We start from the raw sequence: 21,089 nt of genomic DNA, 5'->3' as shown, positions 1-21,089 counted from the left end.
ACTGGAAAGACTTTTGAGAATCACTGACCCATCTCTTTTCACTCAGTCCATTTTCTTTCTGTTTGTCAGATTCTTGAAACTTGTCAGATACTCAGATAACTTGTAAGATAGTGGAGCAGAAGTTCCTGTACATAAGCTGATGCTGTGGGGACTGCATTTCTAATTCCTCTCAAGCAGTGCACCAAAACTTATAATTCATATTTGCTGTGAAACTATCATTATGACTGGCATGCTGGCTTTGAACAGAGGTACAAGCTCTTGTTGTCACTTGAAGATTTGTTTCCACAAAATATAACAAAGTGGTTGGAAAAATAGAAAATCTCTCTTCTCATTGCCCAGTCCCTGAACTGCTGTCTGGAATTCTTGCCAGCAGCAAAGAGTTTGCCTCCAGATGATGGATCTTGGCTGTGGTGCTGTTGGCATCTGTGCTACTGTTGGAAAGGCCATCAGTTCAGAAGTTATGAGACTTGATTCGGACTCCTTTCAACAACTCTCTCACCATCAATCAGTGGGAATTATTGCAGTGTTCTTTAGGGCATATGAAGATAATTTTTCAACAAAGAACCACTGGGAAAAGCACTGAGAAGAAAGAAAAATTGACTCATAGAGTGCTCGACTAAAGGAAGGGAGCAACCAAGTCCACATCCCAAAGTGAAGAGTAGAAAGGACTTTGCTGCTGCTTCTGCACTCCATTTAAGGACAGAAAGAAAGAAATATCTGTCCCAATCCCTCTTCCGTAAACTGCCTCAAAAATCAATGATGCAATCTCTAGAAAGGGAAAGTTTTAACTGAAAAAATATTAGTCAAGTAAATAACAGCACAAGCCATGTCAGTGGATTTCATCCCCAACATAAGAAATTATGGTGATGGAAGACAATTAATTGAATCAGGGTATAACTCTAATGATAGCTACAAAAGAGAAATAAATTCTATGTGAGGAATATGACTTTTATTACTTTTCTCACAATCACCCTAAATTAGTCTTATAAGAAATTATTTCAGTTGCACAAGTCAAGGTGTGATTGACTTTCACAGACACATGTAGAGAAACAGTGATATTTGTAAACAGATTGTAGCACTGTGATTTTTTTTACAATACATACATATGGTAGAAAAACAATAAAATCAAGTATGAAAATTGGAACTTCTATGAAAACTCCACTGATTTTCAGAAAGGAACCAAATGTGAGCAATTCCTAAGGATTCTCTCCAGAAGACTCCATTGTCACTCTGCCTGAAGTTTTCCAGGAATCTTCAGATTATTTCATGACAGTGGAACCAATACGAGAATACTACTAAATTTTTCAACATCACATTTTATACCTAATGCCAATTTATTCCAAGTTTTGAACTCAAAATGCAGATCATTGCTTTGCTGTACTCTGCATGTCAGCCCAAAAACTAAGTAAAAAAAAAAAGAAATATGTCAGTGACTAAAGAAACCAGTTAGCATCACATTATTAGTTAGCATGTTTTCTGCTAGAGCTATGAAATCATTTACAGTTCTTTCTAAAGATCAGCCATTTATCTTCAGGCAACTAAAGATTAAAGACTTCATCAGTGATTACCACAAATGGTGCCCTGAGCACACTGATTAAAGGTACTTGTGATTATATCTTACAAGGAACAGTATACCAGTTCTCTTGCTATTTTAGAAAAATTATGTACTGGACATCTGCTAGAGTCCCAGTCATAACTAATCCCCATTTGCATAAGCAAGACACTGAGAAAGTCCTAATCTTTTAAAACTACCCATTAAAAATGAATGCTAAAGCATGAGAGATCTCCTTTCCCTTCCATTTTCTTCCTTCTCTTTTTCCCCTTCTATTTCTTTCTCATATAATCATTTTATGATGCCCTGAGAAAAGGAGCAAGGGAAACAAGCTGAAAAGATGGTTGCTAAGGAGAAAAAATATAAAAAGATGTAAAAGGAAAATCTACAATATAGTTCCTATGCATGGAAGGAATCGGAAAGTAGAAGACATGTCTCTTCTTGAAAATAAACTGAGCTTTCAGGACACACTGCAATTCCCATAATGGGTCTTACATGGGTTATTCTCTTGTTATAACCTGCCTTGATCTGAAAAAGTGACGTGTAGAGATTTAATAGCACCACGTAGAAAAACATAAGAACAAATTGCAAATGACTTCTGTGTGACACAAAAGCGTGGGGTTTGGTGTTTTGTTTCTGGTGTTATACTGAAATAACCTCATTTTTTCATATATTGCTGGGAAGAAGAAAGTCTTAGCAAATTGTTTTTGGGAAATAACTCCGTAATTCTATATAAATGACACTCCTAGTTCTTGTATTAATCCAGACATAAACTTAAGTCTTCTGGGATAGTTAAATTAATGCTAGGTGGGAGAAGAACACTTCTCATCAGACATTGATGCCTTATTAGTGGGAAATCATATGATTAATCAGTTTGATTACCTTCAAGTCAACTTATCTGCAGTGCAACTGCTAGCCAAATGAAAATAAGATTACTATGCATTACAACTTATTAATAACCTGCAATATGTCTTGATTATAACACAGCAGCCATGTGATGCACAATTACAAAGTCATAAAAACATCTTGACAGCAGTGAATATGGAAGAGGTGTGGTGGAGAGTAAGGTAAAAAATTGCAGAAGCGTGAGTGCCAATTTAGTTTTCAGTTTTTAGTCCAGTAATTTTCGGTTCTGCAAGGAACATTTTATTTTTGTTCTTTGGTAGATGTAGGATCTGCAGACATTTTACCGTGTCTAGTTTTTATGGTTGCTCAGATCACATGAAAGTATGAGTCTGTGTGGTGTTCTGAGACATCCAAACAACATCCAAATATCCAAAGCAACACCTTATACGTGGGAAGAAACAATTTACCAATCACCACTGGGAACTCAGATCCCTGAGAGAAACCAGCCACAGACAGTTCATGGGTCTGCTTTATGCCACATCTCTCAAGTCCTTATGAATATTGTTAATGCCCTCTGATATGTATATGCCATCTGAGAGTAGTTCATAAGCTGAAGAGATCCTTAGGAAGTAATAGCACATTTTCTTATTTTGCAGATTATTCTCTACTAATTTTTTTGTCCAGAAAAGCATCTTCTTTCATATTTATCTAACTGCAAAAGGCAGTTCATCAACAAGAATTAACCTCAGTGTCATAACTTTTCTTGAAAGGAAAAGCATGGCACAGAATTAAAACAAAATCACTTTGTCCTACACTCCATGGTTCAAGAAACTCCCTGTGTGCAGGTAGAGAGAAAACATTAGAGAGATACAGACAAAGAGATGGAGGAAGGGAAGATCCCAGTTTCCTTGTAGGACAAGAGTGGAAAGCTTAACAAACAAACAAACAAACAAATAAATATCAAGGCTTAGAGATCTTCAATTACTACAACTTTTCCACTGAGCTGAGAGAGAATACTGTCAGTGGTGTCTGGAAGTCACTTGTGGAGAGCTAGGAAAATCACATAGGTACAGTCCAGAGCTGCTGGCATTTAATTAGCCTCCATGTGGATAAGTCAGAAGTGCAGTGTGGAGCCTTCACAGTGTATCACAAAGCAGTGATACCTCAGCAGTGTGAATGCAGATGATTAACATAGTAAATGGTGAGAGAAGCTGATGAGAGATATGAACCTTCTTTGGAAATGAAGCTAGTAATGCGTACTTCTAATAAAAAAAAGCAAATTGAGTAAAATTGAGTTTCATGAGGAACAAAAAGGTTGTATGACCTAGAGATGATATATCAAGATAAGAACCATGTACTTCATATACAGGAAGTGCTTGGAGGCATGACATCAGATTTTTAGAACAATTCTAGCTTTCCTTAGAGCTCAGCACTAATGTAAATCCAGAAGTTCATGTTCTGTCTGAACTACATCTCTAGTCATCTATTGAGTATGATAACACTAATGAGGAGAAAACTGACTTTTGTGAGCAAGTCTGCTTCATGATAGTGGAGAATTTATGAAGCCTATGAAATTGGATACATTATTGTTAATAAGTGCTTCAGAGATACTGAAGTACCCACTTGCCGAGGTTTTAAACTACACTGCTCCCAGTCTTGAGGATGAAGGTGCAATAAGAATGATTCCTACCCATTATAAAATTCCACTCACGTGGAAGTATTCTTGAATATTAATTGTGCCACAGATGGAGGTGAAAGCTCTTTTTTGTCTGCTGACAAGAGACAGACCTCAAACACTGGAAAATTGCTATTGTTCACAGCATGTCAGAGAACCAGCAGATTCAGATCTCTACAATAAGCATCAGAAAGAAAACACTTGGCCAGCAGATGCCTCTTAAGGTCATAGAACCAGAGACTTCTCAGATCAAGGACAACATAGTAATGCACACAATCAGCAGAACTGATTATGAAGATGAAAACAAAAACAAAACAAAACATGTAATCTGGTATATTCCAAAACAAACAGTTTTCCTGCATTATATATCATAAAAAGGAATTATCTGAAGTCTCCTTACCATTATAAAAGCAAGGATTTTTCCATGCCCTGCTGCTCAGTGAAGTGCTTGTTTGTCTTAAAAGACAAGATATGCTGATTGCTATAGCCTAGACTTTTAACTGTTGTATCAAATCATAGTTCCTTACAACTAAACCAAAAATGTAATGGTATATCTCGAGCTAAGGTATCTAAGAATTACTGACTTGGACACGAAACAGACAATGTCTAACCAAGAATATATAAAGAGAAATAGAAAAGTCTGTGGCTTTTGTCTAATAAGGATCTATTCCCATGACCACTGAAGGTGATTGCATAATTCCTGAATGCTGGATACATCTATAGTCCAGATGAAGTTATCTTTTGTAAATGCATCCAAACAGTCTTGAAGGGAATCTACACACTTTTAAAGGGATACGAATTCTATTCAGTATAAAGCATTGCAACACAGAGAGAAATATTACTCCTCATTCTTTGATTAGCTATGGCTTGATATGAGCTTCAAAATAAAACAGCAGCTAGTCATAAGGTCCTCACTTGGTGTCAGGCTTACCTCCTCAAAGTAGTTCTTTTCCTAGCTCTTAATTTGTACTTTTTACATTACACAAAGAGAAGTAATCTTATTATCATAAATCTTGTATAGCAAATGCAAAATCCATAGTCATAGGCCATCACAGTCTATCAAGTTAAAATATTCAAATCAAGAACAGCTGTCGTGACTTATATAGGTTTCTCAAGCTAAGCAAATGCACACCTGGACATGCAGAGGTGGAGTGTGCAACATTATATTTTTAGTTGATCAGTTTGATGCTCAGTGGACCTGCAGCATAGCAGAGAGCTAAAGCCTATTCATGACAGAGTACTTGTTAGGTTACCTACTAGGACAAAGAAGATTGGTCAGTCAAAGTGGATAGAAAATAGGGTTTGCACTTGAGGCAAATGTTTGGTAAGGAAATATAGTTTCCTAATCAACAACAGAGATTTTTCTGCAGAAAACAAAATGAAAAATAGGAGTTGGTAGTTAACCTTTACATTTATCTTCTTAAAACAGAGATTTTTCCAGAGGATAATGTAAAGTAGGAACCATTCTCCAAATAAGCCTCTCTCTTCTTATGTAGAGACATACTGGGATTAGTTTTTTTATGATAAACAGTTATTTATATGTTGGGACTGTCTACTAGAGAAGCAGAGGTCAAATTGTTTGTCAGTAACATACAGTGACCCAATAGCTCCAACAGCAGCTTCAGGCCAAACATTCTCTCAGCTTGTGTTAATTCCCTGACAGTTCTCCTGCACCAACTGCCTGAGGATAGTATATTATTAATATTTAGGTAGAAGAGAATACTTTCAAGAGAAAGTTTGAGAGAAGTTCAAGGCAGCATTTTAATCAGAACACTTGAATCTAGGTTTCCTAACAAAGAGATGATTCCAGTGTTCTAGGTTGGAGCTCTAGATTTGACAAAATATTTTTGACAAAAACAAACAAGCAAGCAAAACAATACAAAGCTATCACTTTCCTGCTAAACAAACAAACGAAGCCCAATTATTCATTATTTTGAACAGATGACTTTGTTCTAAAAGCTGCACAATGATCTCTGTTCATCATCTACAGTAAATAGCAAGATCAAAGGCATACACTAATTATGGGACCTGCCTCAAGTAAGGCTAGGTACATAACACCCCTTCAACAAAACACACACTGTACTCATTCCTCAGTATTTCAGACACAAGCCCTTCCAAGTTCCTTTTTGCCACCAGCTTTGGCCTACTGCTAATCACGTTATTAGTAACTACTCAAGGCCTCTGGTTGGTAAACACAAGATCTGAAAACAAGGATCTTTTACTGAATAATTAATTTCACCCTAAAGCAAACATCTGGTCAAGTGAATGCAACCCTGAATGTTAATTGGTAATCAAGGGAATATCCATACTTCCTGAACTTTTCTGAGAGTGGTCTGAGCACCCAGTAGCTGTGAATGCAAATGCTGGGTAATTCTAAAGAAATGAAGGGTTCTTCAAAAGAAATCCCTGTATTAGTGACATAAACCAGGGTGTATTCTTTCAATACAACATGAACATTTTGTGTGACCAAATAGAAGTGAAGTATTATTGCCCACCCTTCTTACCTCTGATGAAGTGGGTTTGCAGTAGCCAGCTCCGAACACAAGATTTTCTAATGATATACTGGATTGGTCTGGTCCTATATCCAAGTTGCCTTTACCAAGCCATGAACCTTTCCCTGGACGAGCAAAACTAAGTGAAGAAAAAATAAGAAAAATAATCAGAGCAGTTTTGTTAAAGAGACATTACCTCCCTTGTGAAGAAAATACTTGCAGTATTTATTTATTTGGCTATTTATTTCCAGTCGATCTTGTAGGTCCAGACAACGTGTTTCCCTTATTAAATGAACATTGTTCAATATGCACTAGCTAAAACTATGTGAATGAGGCTTTCTATCTTGGCATTCAGTTCAATGGGTTGGATGTTATTTTTCCTTCAGTCCTCCTTCTGCTTTCTTACATGCCTTTTTCCAGCCTAACATCTCAATAGGACAATCTTTTCATTTATCTACATAGATAATGTTCTCATACAACTATTCATCAGCTTGCATCTTGATTCATGAAGCATTTTTCTGGTGTTAATCATATCACTCTTCTTGTTTGAATTGTGTATGTTTCCTGTCTTATAGGATGAATTTCTTAATAATGAAAAACCATGCCTGGAGTCTGTTCAGCACTGTAACCACCGGAGTCCTGATGAATAACTAGGGAACTTACTCTGGATTAATCTGACCAAATGTCTACATCTCCACTAATGATGTAGGCTGGAGAGGAATGGGCATATCCAGGGTGTGAGTCATCTCCTTCTGAAGTAGTCCTATCAAAGAGGTCAGATGAACTTCATTCCCAAAGCACTTAGTTGTTATTGTGGACTATAAAGAGAGATAAGGATGACTGCCTTACAAACAACTAAAATTAGGTGATATAAATGCTGTTAGTATGTGCTGTGCATAAACTACATCAAGATTTGGAGAGAAATGAGGCTACTTGTGGGGAACACATGGAGAAAAAAAAAAAATCTGAGTCTAAAAAACCAATGCAAGCTTCCACAGTTGATCTTAAAAAGCACACAGGTAAAGGTGGAATTGAAATAATTAATTGTTCAGAAGAAAAAAATTCCATCATATTTGCTGTTCATACTCAGTGCAGATGTAATGTCCCTGAGCTTGTGCTACAGCTTTCAGATCAGGATCAGCACTCACTGTCAAATGATGCTTCCCACCTAGGTATCCCAAATTACCTCCTGCGAGGGGTAGCACAAAAAAATAATTTCCAACTATAAACTGAAAGAAACAAAGGCCACAGGGCAATAGCATTTACTCTGCCAAAACTTTCCAATTTGAGCATATACCCCTAATTCATTGTTTATCATGAGGCTATGTCGGTTCAGATCAGCCATAATTCATGTATCTCTACACTTTGTTCAGTTTTTAAGGATAGGCTAGAGTGTTGACTGCATTACAGAAACACAGGACAAATGAAAGAATCACAGAATCGTAGAATCATTAAGGTTGGAAAGGATCTCTAAAATCATGTAGTCCAACCACCAACTCATCCCCATCATGCTCGCTACTTTTCTCAGTGTCACATCTACCATTTTCTTGAACATCTCCACCATCTGGGATAGTGACTCCACCACCTTCCTGGACAGCCTGTTCCAATGCCTCACCACTCTCTTAGAATAAATATTCCTAATATGCAACATGAACCTTTCCTGGCACGACTTAAAGCCTCTCATCCTGTGACTGTTACCAGCAGGGAGAGGGCGTTTATGCTAAGACAAAAGAGAGGAGTAGAAATACTTGTTATCACCCAAGTAATAGATGAGGTTCTGATGTGCAGGAAAACTCAGTAACTTGCAAAATAGAAAACAAATTTCAAGTAAAATCAGGAAAATCGAAAAATTTTAGGTTAATCACAAATTCCCACTTCCTCTCTAACTCTAAATTGCTGGTTTTTGTATATCCCACAGTAGTCATATGCTAGCAAAAAGAACGTTCCATGAGGGGGAGGATGGTATAGAAAGTCTTTGCATCTATCTGGCCTTGTTAATGTATATTAATTGATGCAATCCAACAAATTGCTAGCTTGCTGCTTCCAAGCAACAGGAAGTCTATCCTTACATTTAAGATACAAATAAATAAATAAAATAAAGCAATTACAAAGAGCCAAAAGATAAATGGTGTGCTGAACAATTTCATCTGTTATTGGATGGTGATGTCTGCTCTGGTCCGTTGGAAAGGCTCAAGAATCAGAAATAAAAAATGATTGCTGTGGTAACAGAGAGAAGCTTAAATAAATGTCTCCTACCCATGAAAAACTCATTTGAATATTAGCAAAGCTTTCAAAGGTTTTAAGGGAGAGAAAAGCACTTTTTATTGCTTTTTTATTTATTTATCTTTTGCTTTTACAGCTGAGAAGGGATTTTAATCTGCTGGTTTTATGGAAATTGACTTCACATAGCACTTTAAAACAGAAACCTTTTTTGGGAAACCTGCCAAAATGTCATCTGACTGCTGAGGCCAAGTTTAACTGGATGTCTTACAGATTGTTGAGGTTCCCCTAGTGCCTTCTGAAGCACGTAATCATAGAATCAAAGAATGACAGAATATTCTGAGTTGGAAGAGACCCACAAGATTATCCAGTCCAATTTCTGGCTCAGCACAGGACCACTCAAAAACCAAACCCTGTAACTAATAGCATTGTCCAAACACTCCTTGAACTCCACCAGCCCCACTGCCTGTTCTATGCCCAGCACCCTCAAATGAAGAACCTTTCCTTAACCCTACCAGATCCTCCGCTGACACAGCTCCATGTCATCATTTTGGGTCCCGCTGTTGTCACTAGAGAGCAGAGCTCAGTGCTGTCCCTCTGCTCCCCTCCCTTCCATCTTACAGAGGAAGATGTAACTGACATTTTTGGTCATTTGGAGGTTTAAACTGAAAAAAAAAGAAGGGTTCTGCACCACCTAGAATGACATTTTGGGAAGAACTTTCTGACTTTGATGTTATATTTATGCAATTATTTCTGCAGTCATGGTTATTTTATATGACTTTGAGTCCATGCCTTTCTGATTTATACTTTTAGCCTGTACAGAATCTTATGGAAATAACTGCATACTGTAGTATGTGCTAGACTTTCTGTTCATTTTCAACCTGCTGTTGCAGAATTGAATGTGGCACCTTCTAGTTCTTGCACTGCACAACGTATTAAGTAGTCATTCCTTAGGTTTTATCTTTGGTGGACTATTATTTCATATATAAATGAGATAACAGTTCCCTAGCACAAGAAATAGATTGTTATTGATAAATATTAATTCAGATGTGTTATTGAAGTAATTCATTATAAATGCTTGAGGATATTTTAATAAAATAAAATATTCCTTCCTCCATTAAATTGATACAAAGTTAGGTGATATTTTAAAATTTTTCATTTAGATTTTTCAAGATGAAAACTTTTTTTCTTTGGTAAGCAAAATGTAAGTTCTTCACAAATTGTAGCTTTCATTACAATTGGGGAAAAATGGAAGCAGATTGGACTCTGAATCTTATTTGCAAAAAATGATCATGCATTATGTGAAAAGGTAAAACTACAAAGATAGAAAGTAAAACAAAACAAATCAAACAACAACAACAAAAACCCTCACATTTCCAATTACAAGAAACGACAGTCTTGTGACTGTACCAGAATGAAAGTTCAGTAAGGGAACTTGCTTATGTTTTTTAGAAAATTAGGTGGATATTTACAGGTTGTGTTCCCCTGGACTCCCTCTTACACAAGGATTTTCACTAAGGTTATAATGAGTGATTGTAAAATGCTTTGAGCTTCTTGAGTAAGACTCTTAAGAATTATTAAAATAGCATTTCTAACAGAAGAAAAAATTCTCCCTAGATCCCAAACAGAGTCAGTGTGGAATCCAGATTGCAATCTGTAGTGATTCTGATTGCTGGAAAATACTGGTTAAGTTGCCCTGAATGTAGGTTATCTTGCTATAAAATTTGAAATCAGACAAAGACAGATGGTAACAATTTTTAATGCTTGTTTGTTTGTTTTTAATTAGAGTTTGACTCATAAATAGTTTTTTCTTGTGTGATTTCTTGGTTTGTAGGTCAGGAGAACAGCATGTCGAAACAGAGGTTCACCATTGCAAATATAAAACAAATAGCAACAAATAAAAAGAAAATGCACAGAATAAACCAGTAATTATTCAAGAATTCTTAGAGAAAAAAAATGGAACAGCATTTTTTAAATAAACATTTTATGGAAGTAATATTTCTTTCCCACATAAATACTCAATTTTCTTTCTGCAGATTACATTATTTGCAAATGAGGGACAGGAAAAGTAAGTCATAACCTTTGCTTCCCAGGATTAATTCTGTGGCAGTTTCAGACATAAGCTGCCCATAAGTAGGAGCCAGCTACACTCAGGATTGTAGGAAAATTGACCCAGCACCCAGATTCAAGGTGCACAGGAAGGTACAGATACAGTGTGTATTTCACACAGATATGTCACTGGTGCTGGTTTTGAGGAACTGGAAATGTCTGGGCAAAAAAGGATTTAGGTAAGATAAAATTACTCGAGGATGGCCAGGGCTGTCCTGATTCCTCAGTGCAGTAGAGCTGAGATAAATTAGGTCAGGACTGAATCCTTTAAATACCAATGTTCCTTTGATTCTACTTGTTATTCCTACAGCAGCAAGCTCGGGGCACTAAAATATCAGTGTACAGATCTTGCTTACAGCACTTACAGAATGTTGGCACTTGTTTCAGAGATTATTCACAAGCTGTATTTTTTCTAACAAACAGCATAGTATGCCAACTCCTCTTGAGAAGGAGTGGTCTAAAGGTCTTTGGAATTAACGAAGCATATAACCATGCTTCTTTCTGTGTGTGTCCTAAAAGAGTTCAACTTAAGAAAGAAACTGAGCATGAAACATGCCTAAGACTTATTAAACTGCACAACATAGAAATGTATGTGCCCCATTGGGAAAAGAAGAAATATTTATTGAGGCCTGGGCTAAACTGGATCAGGGCACCTTATCTGACTGCTGGTGCTGGGCTGCTAGCTGCCTGTTCTGCTTATAAACTGGACGACTTGTGAAGCTAGTGAAAGGGAGATAAAGTCAACAATTGAGGCCAGAAATGAAACTGGTATGAATGAAAGACTATGCAGAAAATTTGAGTCCAAAACTGGACTTGTTCATCTTTCATTTTCAGCTGCTTTCCTGTAGGGAAGTTGAGTAGCTTGGGATCTGCAGCAGCAGAACTCCAGCCCAATGGTGCCTAGCAGAAGAGTTTAAGTTTAGGGATGGAAAAGAGGAGGGAAGTAGTGTTTCAGATCAAGGCACCTCACATCTTTGTTCTTCTTTGTTATTGCATTTCTGCCTGGAAGTCCAAAATTTTGGACACAGGTCAAAGTGGTCCAGCTTCCCCAACCACTTCTGGGGTGCATTTTAGAAAAGTCAGAGGTGCCTGAAGTGGGAATTTTTAGTCAAGCTATGGCTCTGTGCTCTGTAAGGACAAGTCAAAGTTTCCCTGCCCCTTCCCTGCTGCTCAGAACCCTCTCTGTAGCAGTGTTTCAGAGGGATTAGGCTGTCCAAGGAGCCACAAGAGGAACTGATTCAAGAATACAAGCATCCTATGATGCTCCTGGTCATCCCATCCAGCCTGACCTTGAATGCCTCCAGGGATAGGGTATTCACCACATAGCTGGGCAATCTGAGTTGACTGGAAACCTTCCTCATCACCTGATCCAGACTCCCATCTCAATTAGTAAATGCATAATACCATCATCAGGTGCCAACACCCCATTACAAACCTGAAGGTTATGCCTATGGGAAAAGCTGGGTCACAAATTTTCCATCCAGTGTCCTGCAAAGAATCATTGAATCCAGCACTTCACTTATTCTCAGATCTATAAGAGATGAAGGCTTCGAAGTATCAAACCTAATAATAATATTTACTTGTATAAGAAATTATTAACCAGGATCAACATTGGTTTAAAATTATTCATTTTCTAAAAATTAGATTTGATCTGCTTGAACTTTTTGTTGGTGAGCATTACTCAGCAGGGAAAGGCCAGAACCAATCCTACTGCTTTCTCTACTATGTAAATACAGGTACGTGGGAAGGATTTGTAGAAGAGTATCTAATTAGCCAACAGATCTAAGAAATATGAGACTCTGAGCCTGTAGGGAGAATGTGAGTGGACAGCTATTTCAGGCAAAGTTGTTCTCCAGGATAACTTCAAAACAGAAGTAAATTTTAATTCCAAATAATACGTGAGGTTTTTTTTTCCAGGGTACGTCTAACAAGAATCCTTGTTGTCATAGATATAAGAGTACAAATATGTCTATAAATAAAGTATATATGTGTAAAATATTACGACAGAACAGTGTAAGGCAGTAAAATAAAACATAGTAAAATACAGCATTTATGTTTTTCCCAGGCAATATAACAATTTCATTTTTACTATAATGTGACAAAAATGACTTTCCAATCATTCAAGTTCTTTCTGTTGTATTGGAAATAAAAATGTGAATTTAAAATTAAAGCTTTTGTTCCAAGGTCTCAATAACAAGTGCTAAGCAAGTAAGCTTTGAGCTGGGAGAAGAGAAAATAAGTTTTATTGGATTGGTTTTGTTTCAAAATATTTCACAGTGACATTTCTTTCATACTATTGACTTCACTCTGATTTATATGTGGAGAGTGCATGATATAAGAACTCTTTACACTTTGAATATTTATCAAGAATAAGACAAATCCTCAGTACCACACTTTAAAGCAATTTTACTGGCTTAAGCAAATGAAACTCTATATTGTGTTGTCAAAACCTTCATTCCATTACATTAAGTAAAAATATTCTATATTTCATAAATGTCCACAAAATTATATTCTAAAAGCTATAATAATCTGACTGTAGAACAGTTGCTTATTATGGGATTTATGCCTAATAGCTGTAACAACTCTCTGTAGTTCCATTCATTAGAGGATAACAAAGCACTGAAAACAGTAATTAAAGCCTGATAACTATGGCTCTTCCATTCTTTTGTATAGTAGAACAATGGATAAATTATCTGAACAAAATTATCTAGTTAGAAGTAGTCTGGTACAATTGAATTCACTATTTTAAATATCTACATGTAACAGCTAGGAAAATAACAGCAGTTACCTAAACCTCAGTGGAGGAAGAAAAGACAGATATGTTTGTCTGATGTGCTAATGCAACTCACAATGCTGTCACAGCTCAACCTTTTATAACCATAATTCATTGCATGCCACCAAGTACACTTCACACATTTACACAAATGAAGAAACAAGAAAAGACATATCAAATCAAAACAGGAAATCTGAGGAAAAAAAAGAGTCTAGAGGAGCATCTTTTTCTTTCTGACACAGTGGTCACTGCACAGTTTTTGACAAACTCAATAGACATTTGGCGCACACTGCAAGGCTCTGCTAGAATAAAAAAGTTGAACGGTGCTGAACACTGCATTTAGTTCCAAAACCCAAAGAGCTCTCTTCCTCTCAGCACTCTTATTTCCTGTGATGACCAGACTGGACAGAAGGTAAATTGCCTTAAAGACATTAGCTTCTCCTCACTCGCTCTAAAAGTAGAGGATATTGACCTCTAGTCCTATTTCATTTGAAGGAGTTCTGAACTATTTTCTTGTCATTATGAATCAGATAACACAAATCACACCATGGCATCTAGTGTTACACTGCTGCACGATCAAATCAGATGATGCTGCAAAATAAAACTTCAATAGAAGGCTTATCACATACTAATTCGTACATACCTCCTTCCAGCCCTTTTATGAAGTATGCTAATGTTCAGAGGCCAGAGATGAGATTAGAGACCTACTGTCCTAAAGTGAAAAAATGTTAATGTTCTCAGGTGCTTTTCAACTAAAGAGAAAAGACAGACAAGGAGAAGAGAAATTTCACTAGTGTTACAGGTGGAGAATAAAGAGATCAAGCATCTGAAATTTCTGCAAACTCTGATAGTTTTTGGTCAGATCCTGAATGTCTTACCAAGGGAAGGAGCTTATGTCAGAGTCTAAAACTAATCCCCAATCTCTAGAAACCTAGCCCAGATCTGAAAAACTTGAAAATAAATTATAATCTCCACTCCTTCCATACAATAAGGAAATGTATTCAGAAGAGAGATCTCTCCTGTCAGAGACATTTCTGAGTCCCTTACCTGATCAGAGGCTGGTGTAATGCTACCAGTGACGCATGCACTGTGACGGATATCACTGACAGGTGGAAATAGTCAAACATGACAGGAACATGGTGGTGCAGGCCTCTCTGGGGGTGGAAGTGAAGACACAGCGTACGGCTGCTGATCATGGGGATGGCTGGAACATCTCTCAGCCTAGAAAAGAAGGCAGTTTACAAGGATTAGTGAAAGCTTGAGTTGTCACAGCCTATAACACGCGACAAGTAGCAGACTGGAAGGTGGCCTGAGCTGAATATTTATTACTTCCTGGTAAAATTCACAGCTTCAACAGGATTTACATAACTGATGAGTATCTTATATTATACTTCTACCTAGTATAAACACAAATGTAACAAATAGAAACATGATGTACTAAAGGAAATATATATGATGCAGATTCAATTTCTCTTCGTGATTATCCTTGCTGTCCACCCATATACCAGTTCTGGACTCATCAAATGTTACTAAAAAGTAACAGGCAGGTAGAAAAGTGCTCAGTTTATATGAATGCCCAAAGCCAGGACAGATCACTAATTGTAATTTTTAATGTAACAATAATCTATTTTTCCTCAGGCAGTCTGTGAGAGGTAGAAGCAGTCCTATGTCAGAGGGCAGGACATAGCCACAGAATCACAGAATCATGGAATTATAAGGTTTGGAAGGGATCTCTGGAGACCATAATCCATCTCATCTGCTGAAGCAGATTTCCTATTGCAGGTTACATGGGAAAGTATCCAGATAGATTTTGAATATTTCCAGAGAAGGAGAGTCCACAGCCTCTCTGGGCAGCCTGTTCCAGTGTTCTGTCATCCTCAAAGTAAAAAAACTTTGCTCGTGTTCGTACGGAACTTTATGCGTTCCAGTTTGTGCCCAATGCTTTTTGTTCTGAAGCTGAGCACCACTGAAGAGTCTGTCCACATCCACTTGACTCCTGCCCCGTAGATATTTATAAGCATTGAGAAGATCCTCCCTGAGACTTTTCTTCTCCAGGCTGAACATTCCCATCTCTCTCATCCTTTTCTCATAAGGGACAGGTTACAGGCCCCTAATAATCTTTGTGTCCCTCCACTGGATTCTTTCTAGAAGTTCCCTATATTTTTTTAACTCTCTCACGCTCTTCTTAATGCACCCCAGGATAACATTGGCCTTCTTGGCCACAACAGCGCATTCCTGGTTCATGGCCAACCTGTTGTCCACCAGAACATCCTGATCCTTTTCCACAAAGCTGCTTTCCAGCCGGTGAGTCCCTAACATGCACTGATGGATGTGATTATTCCTCCCCAGGAATGTACTACACTTGCTCTCATTGAATCTCATCAGGTTCCTCTCTGCCCAGCTCTCCAGTCTGTCTAGATTTTGCTGAATAAGTACAAGAGCCTTCTGGTGTGCCAGCTACTCCCCCCAGCTTTGTAGCATCAGCAAATTTGCTGAGGGTTCATTCTGTTCTCTCATCCAGGTCATCAGCAAAGATACTGAACATGATCAGAGTCAATACCAATGCCTGGGAAACACCCCTACTTGGAGTATCTTTCTACATAGCTGATGTGAAAAACTTTTTGCAGGAGGTCAAACAAAGGAGTAAGCAAAGTAAACACAGAAAAACAATAGAGTTAGGATTGGGTTCTTCTATTTTCAGAAAATACAAGTTAAAATTTTCAAATAGATGTTGCTTATGACTATTCTAGAATAACTTTTCTGGTATGCAGTCAACACAGTATCAAAATCACTTATATAGCAGTAGAATGAAACATACTGGGATCATGCTAGCCCCATTCTCCTAAACTGCAATTCATTCCTAAAAAGGTTTATTTTACAGCATTAAATACACTTCTGATACAAGAAAATTGCTTTCCAGAATTACATAAATTTATAATGAGTTAGTTAAGTATAGTGCATGGCTAGTCCCAGGAAATTCCAGTAAGATTTGCAAAATATCTTTCTATTAATATCATAACTTTTGTTTAAAATATACCGGTAATTCATTCAGATGATAGCAGATATTAAACATACGCATTAAGCCACAAATTCCTCAGAACCTGAAAGTTTCATTTTCTTTTTATTCCTGGCTTTCATTTATGTTTGGTTTTCTTCCCTCCTAAACCCATCATCATTGCAGCTGATGATTGACGATCCCACCTGCCTGAGAGAATAAAGTCTCACTTCTTCTATCTTCAAGATAAAGGAAACATGTGACTTGAAACTTGTTAAGGTGTTTTATGGATATGAATGCAAACACATGAAATGCATCTGCTGCAGTAATCAGAAGCCCTTTCTGTCATTCAGCAAGGTTTAATAAGTTCTGGGATCACATCTACTGCTATGTCTCAGAAATGGATGCTATTTCCACTTCTTTAAGATTTTGGGAGGAAATCAAAGTCAAAACTCTCTCCTCCTAAAATATTGAGACCTCTTTGGCTTCTACACAATAAAAGCACTTAACATGTTCATACATCCATCTTCAGTCACTTGGATGACTCCTGAGATAAATGCATTCCTCAACCTTAGCCCCTAAATGATGATATGTTCCTTTGACTTTAATAGCAAGAAGAAATTGAGCAACATTTAACACACACTTAAAAATGAAAATGCTCTTCAGAAGAGGACTATGAGATACACTTTTCAAACACAGAGAGGAAAAATGGAAAGACTTCAACATTAAGGCAAATGAAAGACATACGCCCTTCTTTTCAATGGCCTTCATTCCAAAAGAACTCTCACTTCATTGAAGCCATTTTCCAAACTGAAGAAACTGTTGTATTACCAAGTAAGCTTTAAAACAGCACTTACTGTTGTTCACTATCAGTAAAATGCAGGTCCAACTTGAGCTGAAAATCCGCCTCACTCAATGCATCTTCCACCTACAAAAGATAAAGGAAAGGCTACTTTCATAAATTGGGATCTACAACATTGAAGGCAAAAGTTTCCCTGACAAAATCAAAGGCAAAAGTATTAAGCAACAGTAGCATCCCTTTGCCATGGCAGAACAGAAAAAATATAATAGCAGTCACTACTGAAGGAGTCAGGGAACCAGAGCAGTTGAAGGTGCTTTTGCCTGCTCATGGCAGTTCTGCCATGTCAAAAATGGTTTTCTTCTTGGTTGAAAAATGGCCATGAAACCTTGTGGTTCTTTACTCTTTTGACTCAAATATTAATGGCTCAGACACTTATGACATTTTCTGGTCTCTTATAATTTGTCTTTTAGCTAATTTCTCATCAAGCTGATGCCATCCAGACTCCCAGCCCCTCTTCTCAGTGTTTGACAGATTGAGAAGGAAGTTTCTCACTGATTTGCACCTGAACCATATTCTCTGCAAAATACAAAGGAAAATACACTTCAGTTTAGATAGCTTACATTAGACAAGATGAATTCTACGTTTTCCATCAAGTTGGCACCTTGGCAGAATATACAAAAAATTCACCAAAGACAGTGTCAGAGGAATCTAACCCAATTTGACTAGTAGGATTTGTATAGGAAATAAGATAAGTTTAGATACATTTTCCAAAGCTCAAACTCCTCCTGCAGTGTGCCTTTTCCTGTGGAAGCAAGAACAGTTATAGTCAAGGATTGATTGTACTTCATGAAAATAATTAAAGATGTAAAATATAGAGCCTTCTAATATGGTATTTCTCCTAGCATAATCACAGGCACTGAGATGTGAGAAGAAAATTCCAGCCTCTGTTCTCTAAAAATGTGCCTTCTCTTTTGTGTTTGTCTCAAAACATCTGGAAGTAAGTCTCCAGCAAAAAAAAGGGTTTTTTTCCTTTTTAATGAGTTGTTGTCACCAAAATCACAGTTGCTGGCAGTTGCAAAAGAAATAATCATTATTGAAGTTACACTCTGAATTTAAACTAGGAATTAAAATCAATTACAGAGCATCAGACAAAGCAAACCTCATCTGCCCACAGAAGGGTTTAAATTTTGGGTTTTTGCCCAAGAACTACTGAACTCCTTCAGCTGTCACTGAATCTGTTTAAGAAATTGAACAGCTTTAGATATAGCAGGCTAGAAACATTTGCCTAGAACACCTTCAGGCAATGGGTCTGAGAGACTTAGAGATATTCATTTCTGCGCAGGATCATGCATTAAGGTGCAACTGAGCAACTTTATTTTTAGTTCCACAACTATATTGATATCAGATTGCTCAGCACAGTGCAAAACCCACATATAATCATATCACAGTACTCACTACAGAGATAACACATTTTCTTTTGTATATTGGAGGTTTAAATTATAAAGCTAGTGAAAATTGGGCTACGGATTTAAAATAACAGAAATCTTCAGGAGAAAATAACATTAAAATGCTTATGTATAGGTTGAATGTCTAAATCTCTTTTCTCCATGTACACACATTATCTAGAAGCCAATCCAACTCTTAGACATGACAGTTACGTATAAAAGTTATACAATGAAAGTTACTGTATCACTTTAATTCTCCTGATTTTCTTGTGTTTTACTTATTTTCATGTATTAGAACCATAGCAGCATTAGGTCCTTTACAGGAGAAAAATTGAAATGTCTTTCCCATACAGAAGAGACACTATCATTTGTCAGTATGTAATAATATTGTCTTCAAAGGAAATAATCATTGTTTTTCTTAGTACTACTGGGACTGTTATGGTTATTTCCACATTTATCATCTACAGAATGCATAGTTGTCCAAAAGTTTGACATACCATCAGTTTTGTTGTTGTCTTTTTGTTTTCGTTTTTCTCTGAAGTAAAGATTTAAGATTTTAAATGAGCCTACTTAACAAATTAGCCTGAAAAAGTTCTCTGAAATATAATTCATGTTTGACTGTCTAAGCCAAGGAGCAGTGCTCCTAGATACACTGAGAAGGGTCTTTTGGTGTTTTTTGAAAAGTTGTGTTAATGATTAAAATTACAACTGATGGAAGAGGAGATAGATAAATACCTTTGTGGAAATACAAAAATTTAAATTGTTCACATCAGTCTAATGTCGCCCAGTAGTTCCTTGTAACGCTCACTTGTATCTCATAGAAAGTTCTTCATTACTGGACTGACTGAGTCAACATTTCCCCTGGTACTCCAACCTTGGCCTAGCTTGTGAAAAAAAACACAACATATTTGGCTGAAAGCACAAAATACTCCAGGAAACACTGTCCAGAATTCAGGCTCCTTTCTACCCTCTGACTCTCTCCTCACCAAAAGAATACATTCATAAGGAAATGTATTTTATTAAATACTCTTTGGAATCTATTCAGTAAAAAGTTTTGTATATGAAAAACAGAAGCATTTCATGCAGTAAAGCGTATATGCAAACTAACATATTCATATTTCTCTTGAAGCAGTCTTGAATCAAATGCATCATTTCAAATTTGAATTTTATTTTTTTCAGGTTTATGGTTATTTCCTTGATTTATTTCCTAAGAGCAACTCTATAAATGAAGTTTCCACAACTGTTGTGATGTACTTCCATAATATTTAACAGTTTATCCAGGATGTCAGTCTGAATGATCTAGCTGTCTCATCTCACATTTCTGGAAAGTACAAATTCTACAAGTACTGTTATGTTCCAGCATGCCTCATTCTATCTTCCATCAGCTACTAAATTGTTCTCCAACTGAGCCAGCAAGCAAGGAGGCAAGTTACTTGTTCTACAGCTTGATAAAAAAAGGCAGAGCTCCTTCTTTAGCAAGATTGAAAGAAAGTTAGACTTCTCTGTAACAACAAAGTCTGCAAAATTGTTTCAAATTCAAAGAGTACTGCATTCTGGGATGACATAGAAAAAGGCATTCAATACAGTTTTAGAGCACCATTTAAATGGTGAAAGTACGTTTAAGTGTCAGTTCTAGATGGATAATTGAGGCTTCTTCCATATAACATCAGACAAAAATCTGAGTATTCATCTGGGCTGTGCAGAAATAAAACAGTAGCAAATAATCTAATCTTAACATGCACATGGCTATTTTCTATTTTCCTTTTTTTTTTTTTTTTGTGTCTTTTTTTTTTTTTTTTAATTGAGCCTATCTCATCAACAGAACTACTCTAGCACCATGAGAAGAAGGCATACTGCTTCCTTGATGTAATATTCGATAGCATCAGCTGTGGCAGCAGAAATGACTTGGAGCATATAAACTCAATACCCCCATTTTGCAGCCTAACTATCTTGTATATTTACCGTATTGTTGACTTAGACAAAAAAGCAGCAAGCAAATGCTTCACCCTCAATCAAAAATAAATACCACAGCAGTAAACAGATTTAAATACAGCTGGCATCTATTGTGTATTAAATAAATTAAGTAATAAATAGAATGCACTGACCTATATGTAGTTCCACAAAGCTACATTGCAAGAATTGCATCAGACATATCATATTGACAGACATACAACACTATG

General features: G+C 36.9%; 1 protein-coding gene across 1 annotated transcript in view; it reads right to left on the bottom strand.

Annotated features, from left to right (window-relative positions):
* Positions 1 to 21,089, bottom strand: part of FAM135B (family with sequence similarity 135 member B) — a 120,033-nt gene that overhangs the window by 39,415 nt on the left and 59,529 nt on the right. The window contains exons 4-6 of the mRNA XM_042839942.1: positions 17,520 to 17,590; positions 14,715 to 14,888; positions 6,578 to 6,704 (exon numbers count right to left, since the gene is read on the bottom strand). Coding sequence (XP_042695876.1) covers positions 6,578 to 6,704; positions 14,715 to 14,888; positions 17,520 to 17,590 — 372 coding nt within the window. The remainder of the gene's footprint in view (positions 1 to 6,577; positions 6,705 to 14,714; positions 14,889 to 17,519; positions 17,591 to 21,089) is intronic.

Source organism: Centrocercus urophasianus, unplaced genomic scaffold (assembly GCF_019232065.1).
Source record: "Centrocercus urophasianus isolate 14NV4802_14NV808 unplaced genomic scaffold, USGS_Curo_1.0 seq_11, whole genome shotgun sequence".
NCBI classification, from domain to species: Eukaryota; Metazoa; Chordata; class Aves; order Galliformes; family Phasianidae; genus Centrocercus; species Centrocercus urophasianus.
The sequence above is the reverse complement of the archived record's forward strand: the minus strand, read 5'-3'. Positions and strand labels throughout refer to the sequence as shown.